Below are 17,009 nucleotides of genomic sequence, written 5' to 3' on the forward strand. Positions count from 1 at the left end.
TCATGTCACCTACAACAGAGACAATTTTACTTCTTCCTTTTCAATTTGGATGCTTTGTTTGTTTAGTTTTTTGCCCAATTGCTCTGGCTAAGACTTCCAGTATTATGTTGATTAGAAATGTCAAGAGTAGCTATCTTTGTCTTGTTCTTGATCTTAGAGAAAAGGCTGTTAGCTTTTTACTGTTGAATATGATGTTATCTGTGAGCTTGTTGTATATGGCCTTTATTATGTTGGGGTACATTCCTTCTATACGCAATTTGTTGAGAGTTTTTAATCATGAAAGGATATTGAGTTTTGTCAAATGCTTTTATTGCCTCTATTGAGATGATTATGTGATTTTTATACTTCATTCAATTATTTTTGTTCATTTTTCTAGATTTTGGTGGGAGTACAGTCAGTTCTAGTTACTCTATTATGACTGAAAATGGGATTTTCTAGCAAAGCCATGTACATTGAAAATAAAACTAACAATTGGTAAATTTGATTTTCTTGGGAGAAATTAAAGAATTGACCAAGAGCATTTTTTTTTTTTTTTTTGCAGTGGAGGAACACAGAGTCTCTGTATAGAAATGGGGTTGGATGTATGAGAAAACATTCTAGGCCTGTTCTAACCATAAACAATGATTGTATTTTTCTTTTAATTATAATTATGCAAAATAAGGCTAAAGTGATTTTGATTCTTTGCAAAATGGATATCATGAAAGGGGCTTTAAGGTATTAATCATATTCTGTTTTTTTAAACTGGGTATTGAATATGTGGTTATGTATTTTTTTTATGTCTTGTACATGTGTTACAAATATTATTTGTATGTATTAAATGTTTAAGAAAGATATCCTGAAATTACTTAAGGCCTTGAAGTAACCTGAAATGATAGCATGCAGTTTGGTACAGAGTAGATGAATTTGGGGACTGATTGCTAGACTATTTTAGAATAGTGGGTGTTAAGCCATCCTTTCATAAGGCACTATGGCACTAAATCATTAGTCTGTGAAGGTCAGTCTGGTTCCTGATAGTCAACATTGATATCAGCTTTTGGTAGGGTACCTATTCTCTATTTTTTGTGTTTGGGGATGTCAGTCTAGAGACTCTAAATGTACTCTCAAATCATGCAAAGTATTATTTTACAAATAGGTGAGGTTAAATTATTTTATATACTAATACACATTCTTAACCTGATTTCTTAGTGTATTGGAGCTTAGTGCTAAACACTGCCCTGCTTTAAATCCTGGTTCCATCATTCTCTGCGTGATATTGGGCAAGTAATGTCACCTCTTGGTTTTCACTTTTGACTTTAGAACTACGTGGTGGGATGATTGTGCACATTAAATTGGTGGGAGTCAGTGTTTTGCAGCTCTTACTTTTTGGTGTTCTGAGCAGTTCTTCTCAAATCTGTATCTGTATATTGTACTGAATATTTAACAGGATTCCTAAAAATGATTACTTAAAAAATTTGGTACTAATATCAACATATTTGTGTATTTCTAGGTTAATCCTCGAGCACTGTTGTTTGGTCACACAGCTTCAATCACCTGTTTATCTAAAGCTTGTGCTTCTAGTGACAAACAGTATATTGTGAGCGCATCCGAGAGTGGGTAAGTATTTTCTTATTCACTTTTCTCCTCATAAGTCTGTATTGCAAATAGTACCACTGTATTAGTAAGTAGGAATTTTTTTTTTCTTTTGGGGTGTCTTTTAAATAAATGCCTCAGTTGTTTCAACATAAAGATATTTGAAATATGGTTTTCAAAATGAATTTTATCTTTATTACTGATTTTTATAATACTTTGTATTTTATTGTAATTTATGATTATGTTTTTGCCTTGCTTTTGAGAAACTCAGAATACCATAAAATTTAAAGAATGATCATTAATCCCCAAGGCATTTTTGCTGAATTGACCGACAACTCTGAGAGTTTTAAAAAACCTCAGTGATGCTAGGCTAGCATAAATTTGGAAGACGAAGCCATGCAAAAGTTTAAACAGTTATATTGATGTACATTAATGCACTAATATGGCTACATGTATTCCTAAGGCTCAGAATAGAGCTTGCTTTTAGAGAGGTAAGTCATTGAACAGTATTTGTAGGGTCTAGAGTGTGGGGAATTAAAAGAAAAAACTTTTAGAGTGTTTAGAAAATTGTATATTTACACAATATGTTATTGAAGGGAGTTGGGGAACTGGAAGAGAATTATTTAAGGACTTGTCCCTTCTACTCCTCATAATTTATGAATTTAAAAAGAACCTTGTGTAACTGAAAGGCAGCAGCGGATGAAAATATAGTACCTTTTGGCCAACTAAAGGATAATTCATATTAGAGTGAATATTCTAAATAGATGGGGTGAATTTCCTTTGAAAAATTTATACCATATGAGGTATAGGAAAAGGCATCTTAAAGAATACCGTAATATCAGGATCATTACATTTTATTAATGTTGTCTTCTGTTAAATAAATCTTAAGTTTATTTCTTTAAAATACAAGGCATATTGACATTTCTGATTTCAAATGCTGTATCTTTAGTGTGAGATAAAGCTTTTTTCTTTTGGTATGCATGCAATAAAACTTCTGCAATAAATATGGAATCAGAACTGGAATATTACATTTAATTTGCAAAGATTTGGAATTCAGTTGACCTTAAGTTTTGCTTTTTGCAGTGCTAAGTTTTCTAGTAGGTTGATAACCGATGGAAGATTGCAGTGGTTTAATTTAAAAGTTTATTTCTAGTTTTTGTCACTTGCCCTTCATATATCACTTAGGGCTGTGCTCTGCTTCATAATTCTCCTTACTTTGAGGCTGAGGGTGAAGGAGCTGCCGCTGTCTGGTGTAGAGACAGGAGGAGAGCTCTGGAGGGTCTCATATAAGTTCTGGTCAGAGCTACTCAGAAGACTCCACCAACTAAAGTGGAGCCAGGAGGTGCAGTCCTCCCAGGTGCCCAGAAAGGATGTGGATCAAGGTGGGGGTGGTTAGGACGGTGGGTGGGAGGAGCAGAATTTTTGATGAACAGCAATAATGACTATATACTATCAATAGTTTTTCAGAAATATGTCAGTTTTAATGGAAGATTAATTTTAAACCACTGTGACAAAGTTGAACAGTGCTTCCAAAACTCAAATTTAAAGTCAGCTGTTACCTTATTTTATAGAGAGATGTGCCTCTGGGACGTGAATGACGGCAGATGTATTGAATTTACAAAATTAGCTTGCACACATACTGGCATACAGGTTAGTATCAATTTCTGTAACTGGCCAAGTCAGCACAATTTATTATACGTGTACAATTGAAAAACTATTTTTTAAACATTGAGTCTATATTTTTGTATGAGAAGTGGGTGGGGATGGGTAATAGGGCAGGAAGACTAGAATTAGAGTAGTAAAAGTATTTTTTATAAGACAGTGTAGTGGGCGAGGAAAATAAAGAAGAGGAGACTAATGTTGAAAGATGTAAGGTAAGCCATTGTCACTGCTGCTTCTGCTCTCTCTGACTATCCTGGTTACCCAGGTGAGAGCCCCTTTACTGGTTGGGTAAGTGTTCTAGATCCTAAATAATGGATTTCTCTCTTGCTAAAGCCTTTGTGATTCCACTCGTGATTGACACAATCCATTTTGGGGATGGTACCCTTTTCCTTGCTTGTGCAGTTGGTTCTTGAGTTCGTGTTTTGACTTCACAACTCTGTAAAAGAAAGGACCATTTCATATGCCTGGCTTACACAGGAATTTGCACAGGAATTTATAGCTTCTCACTTACATTCCTGGTATTCTTCCTTATTCTTTCATAACTGTCAAATTCTTTGTGCTTCAAATTACTCATCATTTACTGTGTTGAGTGTTGGGAGGTTACAGTGTACATAGAAAATGTGATTTATGTTCTCAATGGGGAAGAAGAGGGAAGAGAAGAGAACTCACATTTATAGCAAATATTATATAGGTGTTTCTTGTATGGTTTCTCATTTAGGCCTCCCCACATCCTTACAAATTAGGGAGGAGTGTATCCTTTTATGTATAAGGAAGCTGATAGCCGGAGTGATTAAATGACTTGCCCCAGTCTCACAGTGAGTCATTCCTAGCACTAGGATCCCAAATCAGCTTTATCTGACTCTAGGGACTGTGTTCTTTCTGTTATATCATACTGCCTCCCTTAAGACAAGTAAAATCATTTGTTGAGAAAGAAAACCTTCTGTGCTAACACAAGTTAGACAAGCAAAGGAAAATTTTCACAGGTGGTTAGTGTGATATAAATCTTTAGTGACTACTTATTGCCCTGGCAAAATCCTTTTAAAAATTGCTTTTTCAATGCTGTTACGGCATATACTTTTTATTTAAAGGGTCTGTAGTATTTATTTTTTATCATAAGAATCATCAAGATTTATAAAGAGAAAAGGGATAATAAAATCATTTAGATTCATTGACTTTATAAATAATTTAATTGGAAAATTATATATAAGTATCAAACTCATTGGATATAAATATTTTAACTGTTGTATAATCTTCTGACTTAAAAACTTTTGGTTTATATTTTAGGAAAAATTATCTTTATTCAATATATTTTCAGTGCCTACTATTTATCAGATCCTGTATTAGGCCTTCTGTATTTAGATTGGCAGCCATCTCTAAGTAGAAGATGCTTTTTGGCATTTACTAATGTGTGTGACAGGTGTCTCCTGGGTGATCCTCACCCTCTCAGGTTCAGAAGCAGGTTCTTAAAAAAAATTTGTTTATTTATTTATTTATTTTTGGCTGCGTTGGGTCTTCATTGCTGCGCGCGGGTTTTTTCTAGTTGTGGCGAGCGGGGGCTACTCTTCGTTCCAGTGCGCGGGCTTTTCATGGCAGTGGCTTCTCTTGTTGTGGAGCACAGGCTCTAGGCGCATGGGCTCAGTAGTTGTGGCACGTGGGCTCAGTAGCTGTGGCTCGTGGGCTCTAGAGCGCAGGCTCAGTAGTTGTGGCGCACGGGCCTAGTTGCTCCGTGGCATGTGGGGTATTCCTGGACCAGGGCTTGAACCTGTGTCCCCTGCATTGGCAGGCAGATCTAGAGCGCAGCTCAGTAGTTGTGGCGCACGGGCCTAGTTGCTCCGTGGCATGTGGGGTATTCCTGGACCAGGGCTTGAACCTGTGTCCCCTGCATTGGCAGGCAGATTCTTAACCACTGTGCTACCAGGGAAGTCCCCAGGTTGTTCTTATATATGTAGAAATGATGAAACTTGATGGCATTGGCACTTACTGAAATCATAAGGAAGTGCCAACTTATTAAATTATCACATGGAGACATCCCTTTTTAATATTTGGAAAACCTGTTTCTCCATTAGGGACACCTTTCTTGCCCATATCAAAGTGTCTTGGAAGCTAGATCAGCATTCGGAAGATGGTTTGAGAATATAACTTTCAAGCAAAAGTGAGAGGCATTTAGTCAGGCACATCTAATAAAATATCCCTGCCCTCAGGACAGAGCTCTTCTCTAGTGACTGCAGTGCACATGTCTTTCCTGGCTGGTGCTGAGTGAGCGCTGACAAAGTTTGCTTATGTGCACCCATCCCTTTCTCCTTTACACATCCTCCCCTTCTGTGGGTCAAGGCCACCTATGGTCACTTTATTATATGCATGCGAGAGGCTGGCAGTCCCTGGGAGCCCAGATCGTGTGTTATGGATCAGCCTGAGATCTAGAGGTCCCCCCTATGATAGTCTACATTTTATTAGACCCCTCTCTGGGGTTTAGTGGTGCTACCTTGCACTTAGTTAATGTGCTCCATGCTCAATGTTTATGTTTAAGAAGTTGTGCTCCTTGTGCAGGGGACTTCATAGTTGAGAAAAGATTGTCTTCCTTCACATGCAACGTTGAGCTCTGAGCCGTGGGTGGATGAGTGTGGGAGCAGACTGGACCTGGGTTTCTTACTTATCTCCCCAGTTGTGGAGTGGTTACAGCATTGCGCCTTGTGCGGTGTCTAGCTTGCCCTCGCGTGATTTATATAAGGTCCAATCCCTTGGAAAGTAGTAGTCTGCCTTCTAAAAATCCCCTAGGAGAATCATTCCACTAAGAGAGTCACTTTTTTTCTTTTTTTGAGGCTAAGGGAATTCAGAACCTTTGATAAGTTGTTGGTCTTAGAGTCATTCTTTCTCTGCTCTTTGCTTGATGGAAACTCATCTTATCCTTTTGAGTTATTCTTGGCATGAGTAACACCATTGTACTGGTTCTTCCTCTATTTTTCTTCCACAAAGTATAAATGTGCACTATGAGAATGGTTTATAACGGTTGTTTCACACTTAGATTACTCAGAATTTACTTCTGAGTATATTTGAACAGAATCATCCTTGCTTCTAAATTTTATTTGGTCATAACTAGTAATTATAAACCTATACTCACTGATTCTCATTCATCTCAAGCTCATATTATTTTTGTGACCCACGTGAGCTACCCTTTTGCTTTGATTTGTGAAGCTGATTTTATTCAGGTGTTTTATTAATTCATTCAACAACTCTGTTTTAGATGCTACAGGAGGACAAAAAAGAATCATCATGAATTCTGCTCCAAAATAGTTCAAAAAGGAAGATAAGATATTAGGAAGAAAATAATTTTGTTAGTTATTTTGAAATATTAATGTAACTTGATGTCTGCATATGTGTAGACATGTGTATGTGTAGACGCATGTAATATGTACCATATAGTACATGTCTGGAAATTTTACTGGAGAAATCGAGCATCATAATAAGCTTGGTGAATCCATGTGAATCAAGTATCTCAAGTAAAGAACATTTAAAAATCTTCTTCCTTTTAGTTCTACCAGTTCTCTGTTGGAAATCAGAGAGAAGGAAGGCTTCTATGCCATGGCCATTATCCTGAAATCCTCGTGGTGGATGCCACCAGCCTTGAGGTGTTGTACTCCTTAGTATCAAAGATCTCTCCAGATTGGATTAGCTCCATGAGTATTATTCGATCCCATCGAACACAAGGTCAGTGTGCCCTTTAGGAATTTCTACACTATGACTTAATGGTTAGTTTACTGTAGAGTTGTATGATGTGTCACATATTAATATACTTTGTTATATTCTTAGGTTTAAAAATAACTTCTCTCATGATTTATGGTCTGTCTCTACTTTCATAAAGGAGTCTTTGATTGAATTAAGATTTAAAGTGTTACATTATCTCCATTCCATGGAATAGATCACTAGTTTCTGGCTGTCTTAGAGTGTGTCAGTGATTTTCTGAAGTGGAAGAAGAATGTCTTAACCCCTTGGAGGTATGGTGGGAGGAACTGTAGTTTATCTGTGTATTTCTTGGGCCCGGTTGTGTCACTGCCTGAAGAGTCATAGGAAGTGTTTCCATTTTTTGTGGAGATGATGAAAATGGAGGGGATTGCACACAATTAAATTTAATGAAAGGTCCTGGTAAGTGCTTGGTGTGTAGTTGATGCTCAACAAATACAAGTATGTTTTCTTCATTTCCATTGAAACCTTTCAGTAACAATTGTGAGAACGAAAGTAAAATTGTTCAGGACAAGAACAGTAATTAATACTGAACATGTATATTCCTATATGTCTCTTTTGGAGCATTTTTTTCCTCCCAAATGCCTCATAGTTGTGTGCTCTTCTGTAAAGGCTGACCTGTAATTAGCACCACTGCCACCGCCGTGAGACTTCATTTACTGAGTGCTCACAGTATCGGGCGCATGCTGAGCATTTACATGTGGTAACAGTTCTCACAGCACCCAGTGGGATAGGTACAGTTGTCTTAGGGTGTGTGGATGCGGAGATGGGTGAAGTGTAGCATGGTGGAGTCTTTACTTAAGATCACAGAGCAAGTCTGTGGCTTACTGGTGCCCAGATGGACCCCAGAGCGGTTACTTTACCACTGTGTTACACCACCTCCGTTGGTGAACTGCCTTCAGTTTCGTGGGAGCTTTCCTTTATTACTTCTTATGGTTGGAAATCAGTACATAGCTTTTTATTCAACAGCCATTCAGCAGATATTTATTGAGTGCCTACTGTCTTCTAGGTATGAAGGCTTGAACTACTGAAGGGACTCAAATTCTAGTAAGGGAGGATGATATGTAAACAAATGGCAGTTCAGGGTATGAAATGTGATGAGATAGAGAAATAGCACAGAGGCTAGAATTCGTGAAGGTAGTGAAGGGGCTGAGAGCAAGTAGGAAGGCTGCCCAGATTAGATGAAGTCTCTAAAAATAGTTTGTACATAGGTACAAAAGGCATTATCTAGGTGTGTGTGGGAAGTATCCACATGTGAAATATACATGTACACACTGGTCTGAATAGGATAAAATGTAACTTTAATGGAAAATTTTGTGCTGTGCATGCATTTCTAAGTGTTGTCAGTTTATAATGTTGCTAACATACGCAATTTTTAATCTGCTTTACCCTATTCTAGTGTGTAGATATTTGAGAATTTTAGGTATGTTGGTATGTTGCACTTTTACAGTAATTGACAGACTTGTGAGTAGTTGTTCTAGCTTCTTTGTACAGAGATTGTGGAATTGTAATCAGTGCATTTCAGTGCTTTACCTTGCCTATGGAGCCAGGCAGTACAAATAAAGTTTATATTGAAATGTAGCAAACACTGTTTTTTAAATAACAGTAATTTATTTTTATTGATGTGTTGAGGGCTATACCTGTGGTGTGTTTTAATTCTCATAACAGACGATTAAGGTAGGTACTGTCGTTACTTTATTCATTTACATTTGCTTACAGATAAGCAAATTGAATTTAGGATAGGTTAGTTAAGTTATGCACAGTTCATTGGTTAATTAGTGAAGAAAATGTGATTTTAACGCATACTCCCTCACTCTAGAGCCTGCATTAGACTATCTAATGCCCTTCCTCTCAGAGTTCATGAATATTACTGTCGTGCTGTGACTGCTCCCTCACCCGAAGCTGATGAATTTGGGTTTTATGTCATGTCTGTCTCTTGATCATGGCCTCTGGAGGGTGTGATGTGCAATAAAATGGCGGGCAAGGGAGGTGGGGAAAGGGGAAATGTGTGCCCTGAAGAAAGAAAATGACTGTGCTCCCCCATGATGAATAACTAAAAGTGAACTTTGAAGAATAAAAGTTGTGTGTTTGATTTTTAGTTTTTTAAATTCTTAAAAATTTTTTTTTAAAAAGTAATTTTTTAGCATAGTAATCAAGAATATTTGAAATTATTAAAACTTGTAAGTTAGAACTAAATCAAGCAGCTAAAAAAAACTTTTCCTTGAACTCCAAATTTTTGATCATCTTCATTAACCTGTTTTGAATCTGTTCTCTGTTATTTCATAAAGTATAGAATTAGGTTTTCATGCTAATTGCAAAACATGCTATTATTTAATTTCATTAAAGCAAACCACTAAGGGAATCCCCATAAGGTTAACAGCTGATCTTTCAGCAGAAACTCTGCAAGCCAGAAGTGAGTGGCAGGACATATTTAAAGTGATGAAGGAGAAGAAACTACAACCAGGATTACTCTACCCAGCAAGGATCTCATTCAGATTTGACGGAGAAATTAAGACCTTTACAGACAAGCAAAAGCGAAGAGAATTCAGCACTACCAAACCAGCTTTACAACAAATGCTAAAGGAACTTCTCTAGGCAGGAAACACAAGAAAAGGAAAAGACCTACAATAATAAATCCAAAACAATTAAGGAAATGGTAATAGGAACATATATATCGATAATTACCTTAAATGTAAATGGATTAAATGCTCCCACCAAAAGACATAGATTGGCTGAATGGATACAAAAGCAAGACCCGTGTATATGCTGTCTACAAGAGATCCACTTCAAACCTAGGGACACATACAGACTGAAAGTGAGGGGATGGAAAAAGATACTCCATGCAAATGGAAATCAAAAGAAAGCTGGAGTAGCAATTCCTGTATCAGACAAAATAGACTTTAAAACAAAGACTATTAAAAGAGACAAAGGACACTACATAATGATCAAGGGATCAATCCAAGAAGAAGACGTAACAATTGTAAATATTTATGCACCCAACATAGGAGCACCTCAATATATAAGGCAAATACTAACAGCCATAAAAGGGGAAATCAACAGTAACACAATCATAGTAGGGGACTTTAACACCCCACTTTCACAAATGGATAGATCATCCAAAATGAAAATAAATAAGGAAACACAAGCTTTAAATGATACATAAAACAAGATGGACTTTATTGATATTTATAGGATATTCCATCCAAAAACAACAAAATACACATTCTTCTCAAGTGCTCATGGAACATTCTCCAGGACAGATTATATCTTGTGTCACAGATCAAGCCTTGGTAAATTTAAGAAGATTGAAATTGTATCAAGTATCTTTCCTGACCACAACGCTATGAGACTAGATATCAATTACAGGAAAAAACCTGTAAGAAATACAAACACATGGAGGCTAAACAACACACTACTTAATAAGCAAGAGATCACTGAAGAAATCAAAGAGGAAATCAAAACATACCTAGAAACAAATGACAGTGAAAACACAACAGCCTATGGGATGCAGCAAAAGCAGTTCTAAGAGGGAAGTTTATAGCAATACAATCCTACCTTAAGAAACATCTCAAATAAACAACCTAATCTTACACCTAAAACAATTAGAGAAAGAAGAACAAAAAAACCCCAAAGTTAGCAGAAGGAAAGAAATCATAAAGATAAGATCAGAAATAAATGAAAAAGAAATGAAGGAAATGATAGCAAAGATCAATAAAACTAAAAGCTGGTCCTTTGAGAAGATAAACAAAATTGATAAACCATTAGCCAGACTCATCAAGATAAAAAGGGAGAGGACTCAAATCAACAGAATTCGAAAGGAAAAAGGAGAAGTAACAACTGACACTGCAGAAATACAAAGGATCATGAGAGATTACACAAGCAGCTATATGCCAGTAAAATGGACAACCTGGAAGAAATGGACAAATTCTTAGAAATGCACAACCTTCCGAGACTGAACCAGGAAGAAATAGAAAATATGAATAGACCAATCACAAGCACTGAAATTGAAAGTGTGATTAAAAATCTTCCAACAAACAAAAGCCCAGGACCAGATGGCTTCACAGGCGAATTCTATCAAACATTTAGAGAAGAGCTAACACCTATCCTTCTCAAACTCTTCCAAAATACAGCAGAGGGAGGAACACTCCCAAACTCATTCTACGAGGCCACCATCACCTTGATATCAAAACCAGACACGGATGCCACAAAGAAAGAAAACTACAGGCCAATATCACTGATAAACATAGATGCAAAAATCCTCAACAAAATACTAGCAAACAGAATCCAACAGCACATTAAAAGGATCATACACCATGATCAAGTGGGGTTTATTCCAGGAATGCAAGGATTCTTCAATATACGCAAATCTATCAATGTGATTAACCATATTAACAAATTGAAGGAGAAAAACCATATGATCATCTCAATAGATGCAGAGAAAGCTTTTGACAAAATTCAACACCCATTTATGATAAAAACCCTGCAGAAAGTAGGTGTAGAGGGAACTTTCCTCAATATAATAAAGGCCGTATATGACAAGCCCACAGCCAACATCATCCTCAATGGCGAAAAACTGAAAGCATTTCCACTAAGGTCAGGAACAAGACAAGGTTGCCCACTCTCACCACTCTTATTCAACATAGTTTTGGAAGTTTTAGCCACAGCAATCAGAGAAGAAAAGGAAATAAAAGGAATCCAAATCGGAAAAGAAGAAGTAAAGCTGTCACTGTTTGCAGATGACATGATACTATACATAGAGAATCCTAAAGATGCTACCAGAAAACTACTAGAGCTAATCAATGAATTTGGTAAAGTAGCAGGATACAAAATTAATGCACAGAAATCTCTGGCATTCCTATACACTAATGATGAAAAATCTGAAAGTGAAATCAAGAAAACACTCCCATTTACCATTGCAACAAAAAGAATAAAATATCTAGGAATAAACCTACCTAAGGAGACAAAAGACCTGTATGCAGAAAATTATAAGACACTGATGAAAGAAATTAAAGATGATACAAACAGATGGAGAGATATACCATGTTCTTGGATTGGAAGAATCAACATTGTGAAAATGACTCTACTCCCCAAAGCAATCTATAGATTCAATGCAATCCCTATCAAACTACCACTGGCATTTTTCACAGAACTAGAACAAAAAATTTCACAATTTGTATGGAAACACAAAAGACCCCGAATAGCCAAAGCAATCTTGAGAACAAAAAATGGAGCTGGAGGAATCAGGCTGCCTGACTTCAGACTATACTACAAAGCTACAGTAATCAAGACAGTATGGTATATTTGCAATGAAACAACGGACAAGGGATCAATCTCCAAAACATAGAAGCAACTCATGCAGCTCAATATCAAAAAAACAAACAGCCCAATCCAAAAAAGGGCAGAAGACCTAAATAGGCATTTCTCCAAAGAAGATACACAGATTGCCAACAAACACATGAAAGAATGCTCAACATCATTAATCATTAGAGAAATGCAAATCAGAGCTACAATGAGTTATCATCTCACACCGGTCAGAATGGCCATCACCAAAAAATCTACAAACAATAAATGCTGGAGAGGGTGGAGAAAAGGGAACCCTCTTGTACTGTTGGTGGGAATGTAAATTGATACAGTCACTATGGAGAACAGTATGGAGGTTCCTTAAAAAACTACAAATAGAACTACCATACGACCCAGCAATCCCACTCCTGGGCATATACCCTGAGAAAACTAGGGGGAAGCAGCTGCATAGCACAGGGAGATTAGCTCAGTGCTTTGTGACCACCTAGAGGGGTGGGATGGGATAGGGAGGGTGATGGAAGAAGAAAAAAAAAAAAGCAAACCATGGTCCATGTCACTGTTGTAACTATATTATTGTTCAGAAAGAAGGCATGTTGTGTTTGTAACTGGCTTCTTCTTCCTTCTCGGTGTAGAGGACACTGTGGTGGCGCTCTCAGTGACGGGCATCTTGAAGGTGTGGATTGTTACCTCGGAAATAAGTGGCCTGCAGGTGAGACAAATGAGGCTGGAAGTCAGTTCTCTGTTTCTGTTCTTATGGAGTCTTACATTTTAGTCATGATAGGCCCCTTCTCTTTTTTACTTAAAGAGGAAGGAAAAAGCTATTCTCTTCAATAGTCTTATTGACATAGTATAGAAGAGTCCCCTAGTATGCTCTCTCTGTACGTGAATTATTATTTTTCCCTTTTGAGGGTAGGTATCTGCCTTATCAAGAATGCAAAGCAGAGAAACATGATGTGCAGGATCTGAAGTAGAGAAACACAGAAGAGGATTTTCCGCAACTGCTTCTGTTTAAATTTGAAGTTAAAAGGTAGTTTGGTTGAGGGGGAAAAAAACCACCACAAAGAAGACATAAAGCAGGCTTTAGTCCTCTGAGTTCTTTGGACTTGAATTCCTTGTTACTTTTTAGCAATAAGAAAGGCAGATCAATTGTCTGGCAATATAGATAGTAGTCTCTTCAGTTAGGGAATTTTTAGACATTGAATCTGGGATAAAGTGCAGGAATTGATGAGTTTTTTTTTTTTAAACCTACAAGCACATGTAACTATAAAAATTAGGATTGACTCAAATTTTTATCATCTGTCATTGCCAGTGGTGACACTCTGACTCACATTAGTATTTTAATCTTAAGTAGCTTTGTAGCAAAGATGTTGTACCCAGATAATTTTAGAGTACATCTTTGCTGCTTTTTACTACCTTGGTTCTCATGTGAGGGGCTAAATTGATAAACATATCAAGAGATGCCTTTATTTCATTTTGTTTGCTTTATCATTGTCTGATAATTTTAGCTGACGACCCAGCCAATCCTAAAGTTTTACAGATCTTTCTCTTTTCAGGATACTGAGCCAATATTTGAAGAGGAATCCAAACCAATTTATTGTCAGAATTGCCAAAGCATCTCTTTTTGTGCATTCACACAGAGGTCGCTTCTGGTTGTGTGCTCCAAGTATTGGAGGGTAAGATAACTACATAAGTAAGAAATTGTATTTTTGCCCTTCATGATATTGGTTTATCAGACTTCCGAAGATAATTGTAAGGCGGAGCTTGGTGTTAGAATATTTGAAACATTTGGTCTGATTTTGATATCATATTTTGAGGTATGGAATTTGGCTGTATATAGTTGTCTTTTTTGTTTTGGTTCATAGAATGATTCAGTTAATGGTTGTTAGTTCTATTGATCTTAATTTCTGCCTTTTGCTACCATATTTTTCATTGTCTTGTCAGTACAGCATGGGCAATGGTGGTGAATTTTCTGCAAGTTGACTGTATCTTTGTAGGTTGTTATTATCCCAATTGCCATTCTTTTCTGACATTTTGGAGTTGGCAAGGTCTTCTGTCACTAAAGAGCTAATGATGGAAGGTATATATTACTTTCACATTGCCAAACTTTAATATTTCCATAATAGAAAAAGAGCCATCAAGTTTTGATCACTTGCTCTGCTCTGTGCCTAGCATACTTTTCAAAGCTTTCCATGTATTATTTGGAAATAACTCTCCAAGGGGTGGTATATTAGTTATCTAATCCTGCATAACAAATTACTTCAAAAGTTAGTCACTTAAAACAACAAATATGAATCATCTCTTTTTGGTCAGGAATTTGGGTTTCTGTGGGTCAGGAATCTGGGCATGGCTTGGCTGGGTACCTCTGGCCCAGGGTCTCTCGGAGACTGTGATGAAGGTTTCAGCCGGGATGACTACCTCTTCCCAAGGCTCACCTAGGAGAGGGTCTGCTTCCATGCCACACATGCTGCACGACGTGGCAAAAAAAAAAAAAAAAAAAGTGAGCAAGAGAAGGTGTAGCCAAGACCCACCTAATCTTAGAGCTGAGATCCCATTACCTCTGCCACATTCAGTTCTCTAGAAACCGGTCACAAAATGCTGCCTATACTCAAGGATTAGTGAGGATCCTAATACTACCAGGAGTCAGGGATGGGTGGGGCCATTTTAGAGGCCGCCTGCCACGGCAGGGATTGTGGCTTTGCCCATTTCGCAGATGAGGCAACTGAGGCATAGGGGGGCTAAATAACTTGGCTAAGGTTATACAAGTGGTGGTGGTTGTACAAGTGACTAAGGTTATACAGTTCAGGCAGTCTGACTGCAGCAGCTGCTCTCGTTACTACTGTGCTATCCTGTCTCAGAGTGGAGAGCCTTACCATATGACTGTTGTTTGGGAATAAGATTAGAGAAGAAAAGCTAGCAGCTGCTTAGTTGTAGTAGTCCATATGGGATCCTTCCTTTGTCTTAAAACTTAAAACACATCCAAATAGAAGTAAAACGAAGTGCAAGAGGATACAGTGAAAAATATACACCCTTTTCCCCCAGGGTACTTCCCTTCCCCTCCCTAGAGGCAGTAGCTAATACCAGTTTCTTGTGTGCCCATTGTCAGCATTTTATAATCATGTGAGATCAGCCTTCTCTTAAGTGCACACACAAGAGTGAAAAGACTAGATCAATGGTACAGGATAGAATGCCCAGAGATAAACCCATGTACATATGGGCACCTAATTTATGACAAAGGAGGCAAGAACATACAATGGAGAAAAGACAGCCGCTTCAATAAGTGGTGCTGGGAAAACTGGACAACTACATGTAAAAGAATGAAATTAGAGCACTACCTAACACCATACACAAAACTAAACTCCAAATGGATTAAAGACTTAAATGTAAGACCAGACACTATAACTCTCTTAGAGGAAAACATAGGAAAAACACTCTTTGACATAAACCACAGCAAGATCTTTTTTGACCCACCTGCTAGAGTAACGGAAATAAAAACAAATATTAAAAAATGGGACTTAATTAAACTTAAAAGCTTTTGCACAGCAAAAGAAACCATTAACGAGACAAAGAGACAACCCTTAGAATGGGAGAAAATATTTGCAAATGAAACAACAGAAAGGATTAATCTCCAAAGTATACAAACAGCTCATGGAGCTCAATATCAAAAAAACAAACAATCCAGTTAAAAAATGGGCAGAAGACCTAAATAGACATTTCACAAGGAAGGCATACAGATGGCCAAGAGGCACATGAAAAGATGCTCAACATCACTAATTATTAGAAAAATGCAAATCAAAACTACAATGAGGTATCACCTCACACTGATCAGAATGGCCATTATCAAAAAAGCTAGAAACAATAAATGCTGGTAAGGGTGTGTTGAAAACGGAACCCTCCTACACTGTTGGTGGGAATATAAATTGATACAACCACTGTGGAAAATAGTATGGAGGGTCCTTAAAAAAACTAAAAATAGAACTACCATGTGACCCAGCAATCCCACTGCTGGGCATACACCCTGAGAAAACCATAATTCAAAAAGAAAACCACAATGTTCATTGCAGCTCTATTTACAATAGCCAGGAGATGGAAGCAACCTAAGTGTCCATCATCAGATGAATGGATAAAGAAGATGTGGCACTTGTATACAAAGGAATATTACTCAGCCATAAAAAAGAAATGAAATTGAGTTATTTGTAGTGAGGTGGATGGGCCTAGAGTCTGTCATACAGAGTGAAGTAAGTCAGAAAGAGAGAAACAAATACCATATGCTAACGCATATATGGAATCTAAAAAAAAAAAAGTGGTACTGATGAACCTAGTTGCAGGGCAGGAATAAAGAGGTAGACATAGAGAATGGACTTGATGACATGGGGTGGGAGGGTGAAGCTGGGGCGAAGTGAGAGTAGCATCGACGTATATACACTACGGAATGTAAAATAGTTGGCTGGTGGGAAGCAGCTGCATAGCACAGGGAGGGAGGCTTAAGAGAGAGGGGATATGGGGACATGTGTATGTATATGGCTGATTTGCTTTGTTGTGCAACAGAAACTAACATGGTATTGTGAAGCAATTATACTCCAGTAAAGATGTATTAAAAAAAAAAAAGACAACCTACAGAGTGGAGAAGATAGCGATGGTGTGTACACTGTGATGAGGGACTCGTCTATTATTGATTAAAAACAACTTCTACACGTCAAGAAGAAAAACACCGACCACCCAATAGGAAAACGAACAAAAAC

At 37.5% G+C, this 17,009-nt stretch overlaps 1 protein-coding gene across 2 annotated transcripts in view; it reads left to right on the top strand.

The window, feature by feature from the left end:
* The window catches only part of WDR7 (WD repeat domain 7), a 353,302-nt gene that overhangs the window by 3,315 nt on the left and 332,978 nt on the right, over window positions 1–17,009 (top strand). For both annotated transcript variants that reach the window (XM_007455287.1, XM_007455286.1), the window contains exons 2-6: window positions 1,487–1,593; window positions 3,141–3,219; window positions 6,762–6,936; window positions 12,903–12,979; window positions 13,824–13,943. In XM_007455287.1, the coding sequence (XP_007455349.1) occupies window positions 1,487–1,593; window positions 3,141–3,219; window positions 6,762–6,936; window positions 12,903–12,979; window positions 13,824–13,943 (558 nt within the window). The remainder of the gene's footprint in view (window positions 1–1,486; window positions 1,594–3,140; window positions 3,220–6,761; window positions 6,937–12,902; window positions 12,980–13,823; window positions 13,944–17,009) is intronic.

Source organism: Lipotes vexillifer, unplaced genomic scaffold (assembly GCF_000442215.2).
Source record: "Lipotes vexillifer unplaced genomic scaffold, Lipotes_vexillifer_v1.1 scaffold1399, whole genome shotgun sequence".
Classification (NCBI taxonomy): domain Eukaryota; kingdom Metazoa; phylum Chordata; class Mammalia; order Artiodactyla; family Lipotidae; genus Lipotes; species Lipotes vexillifer.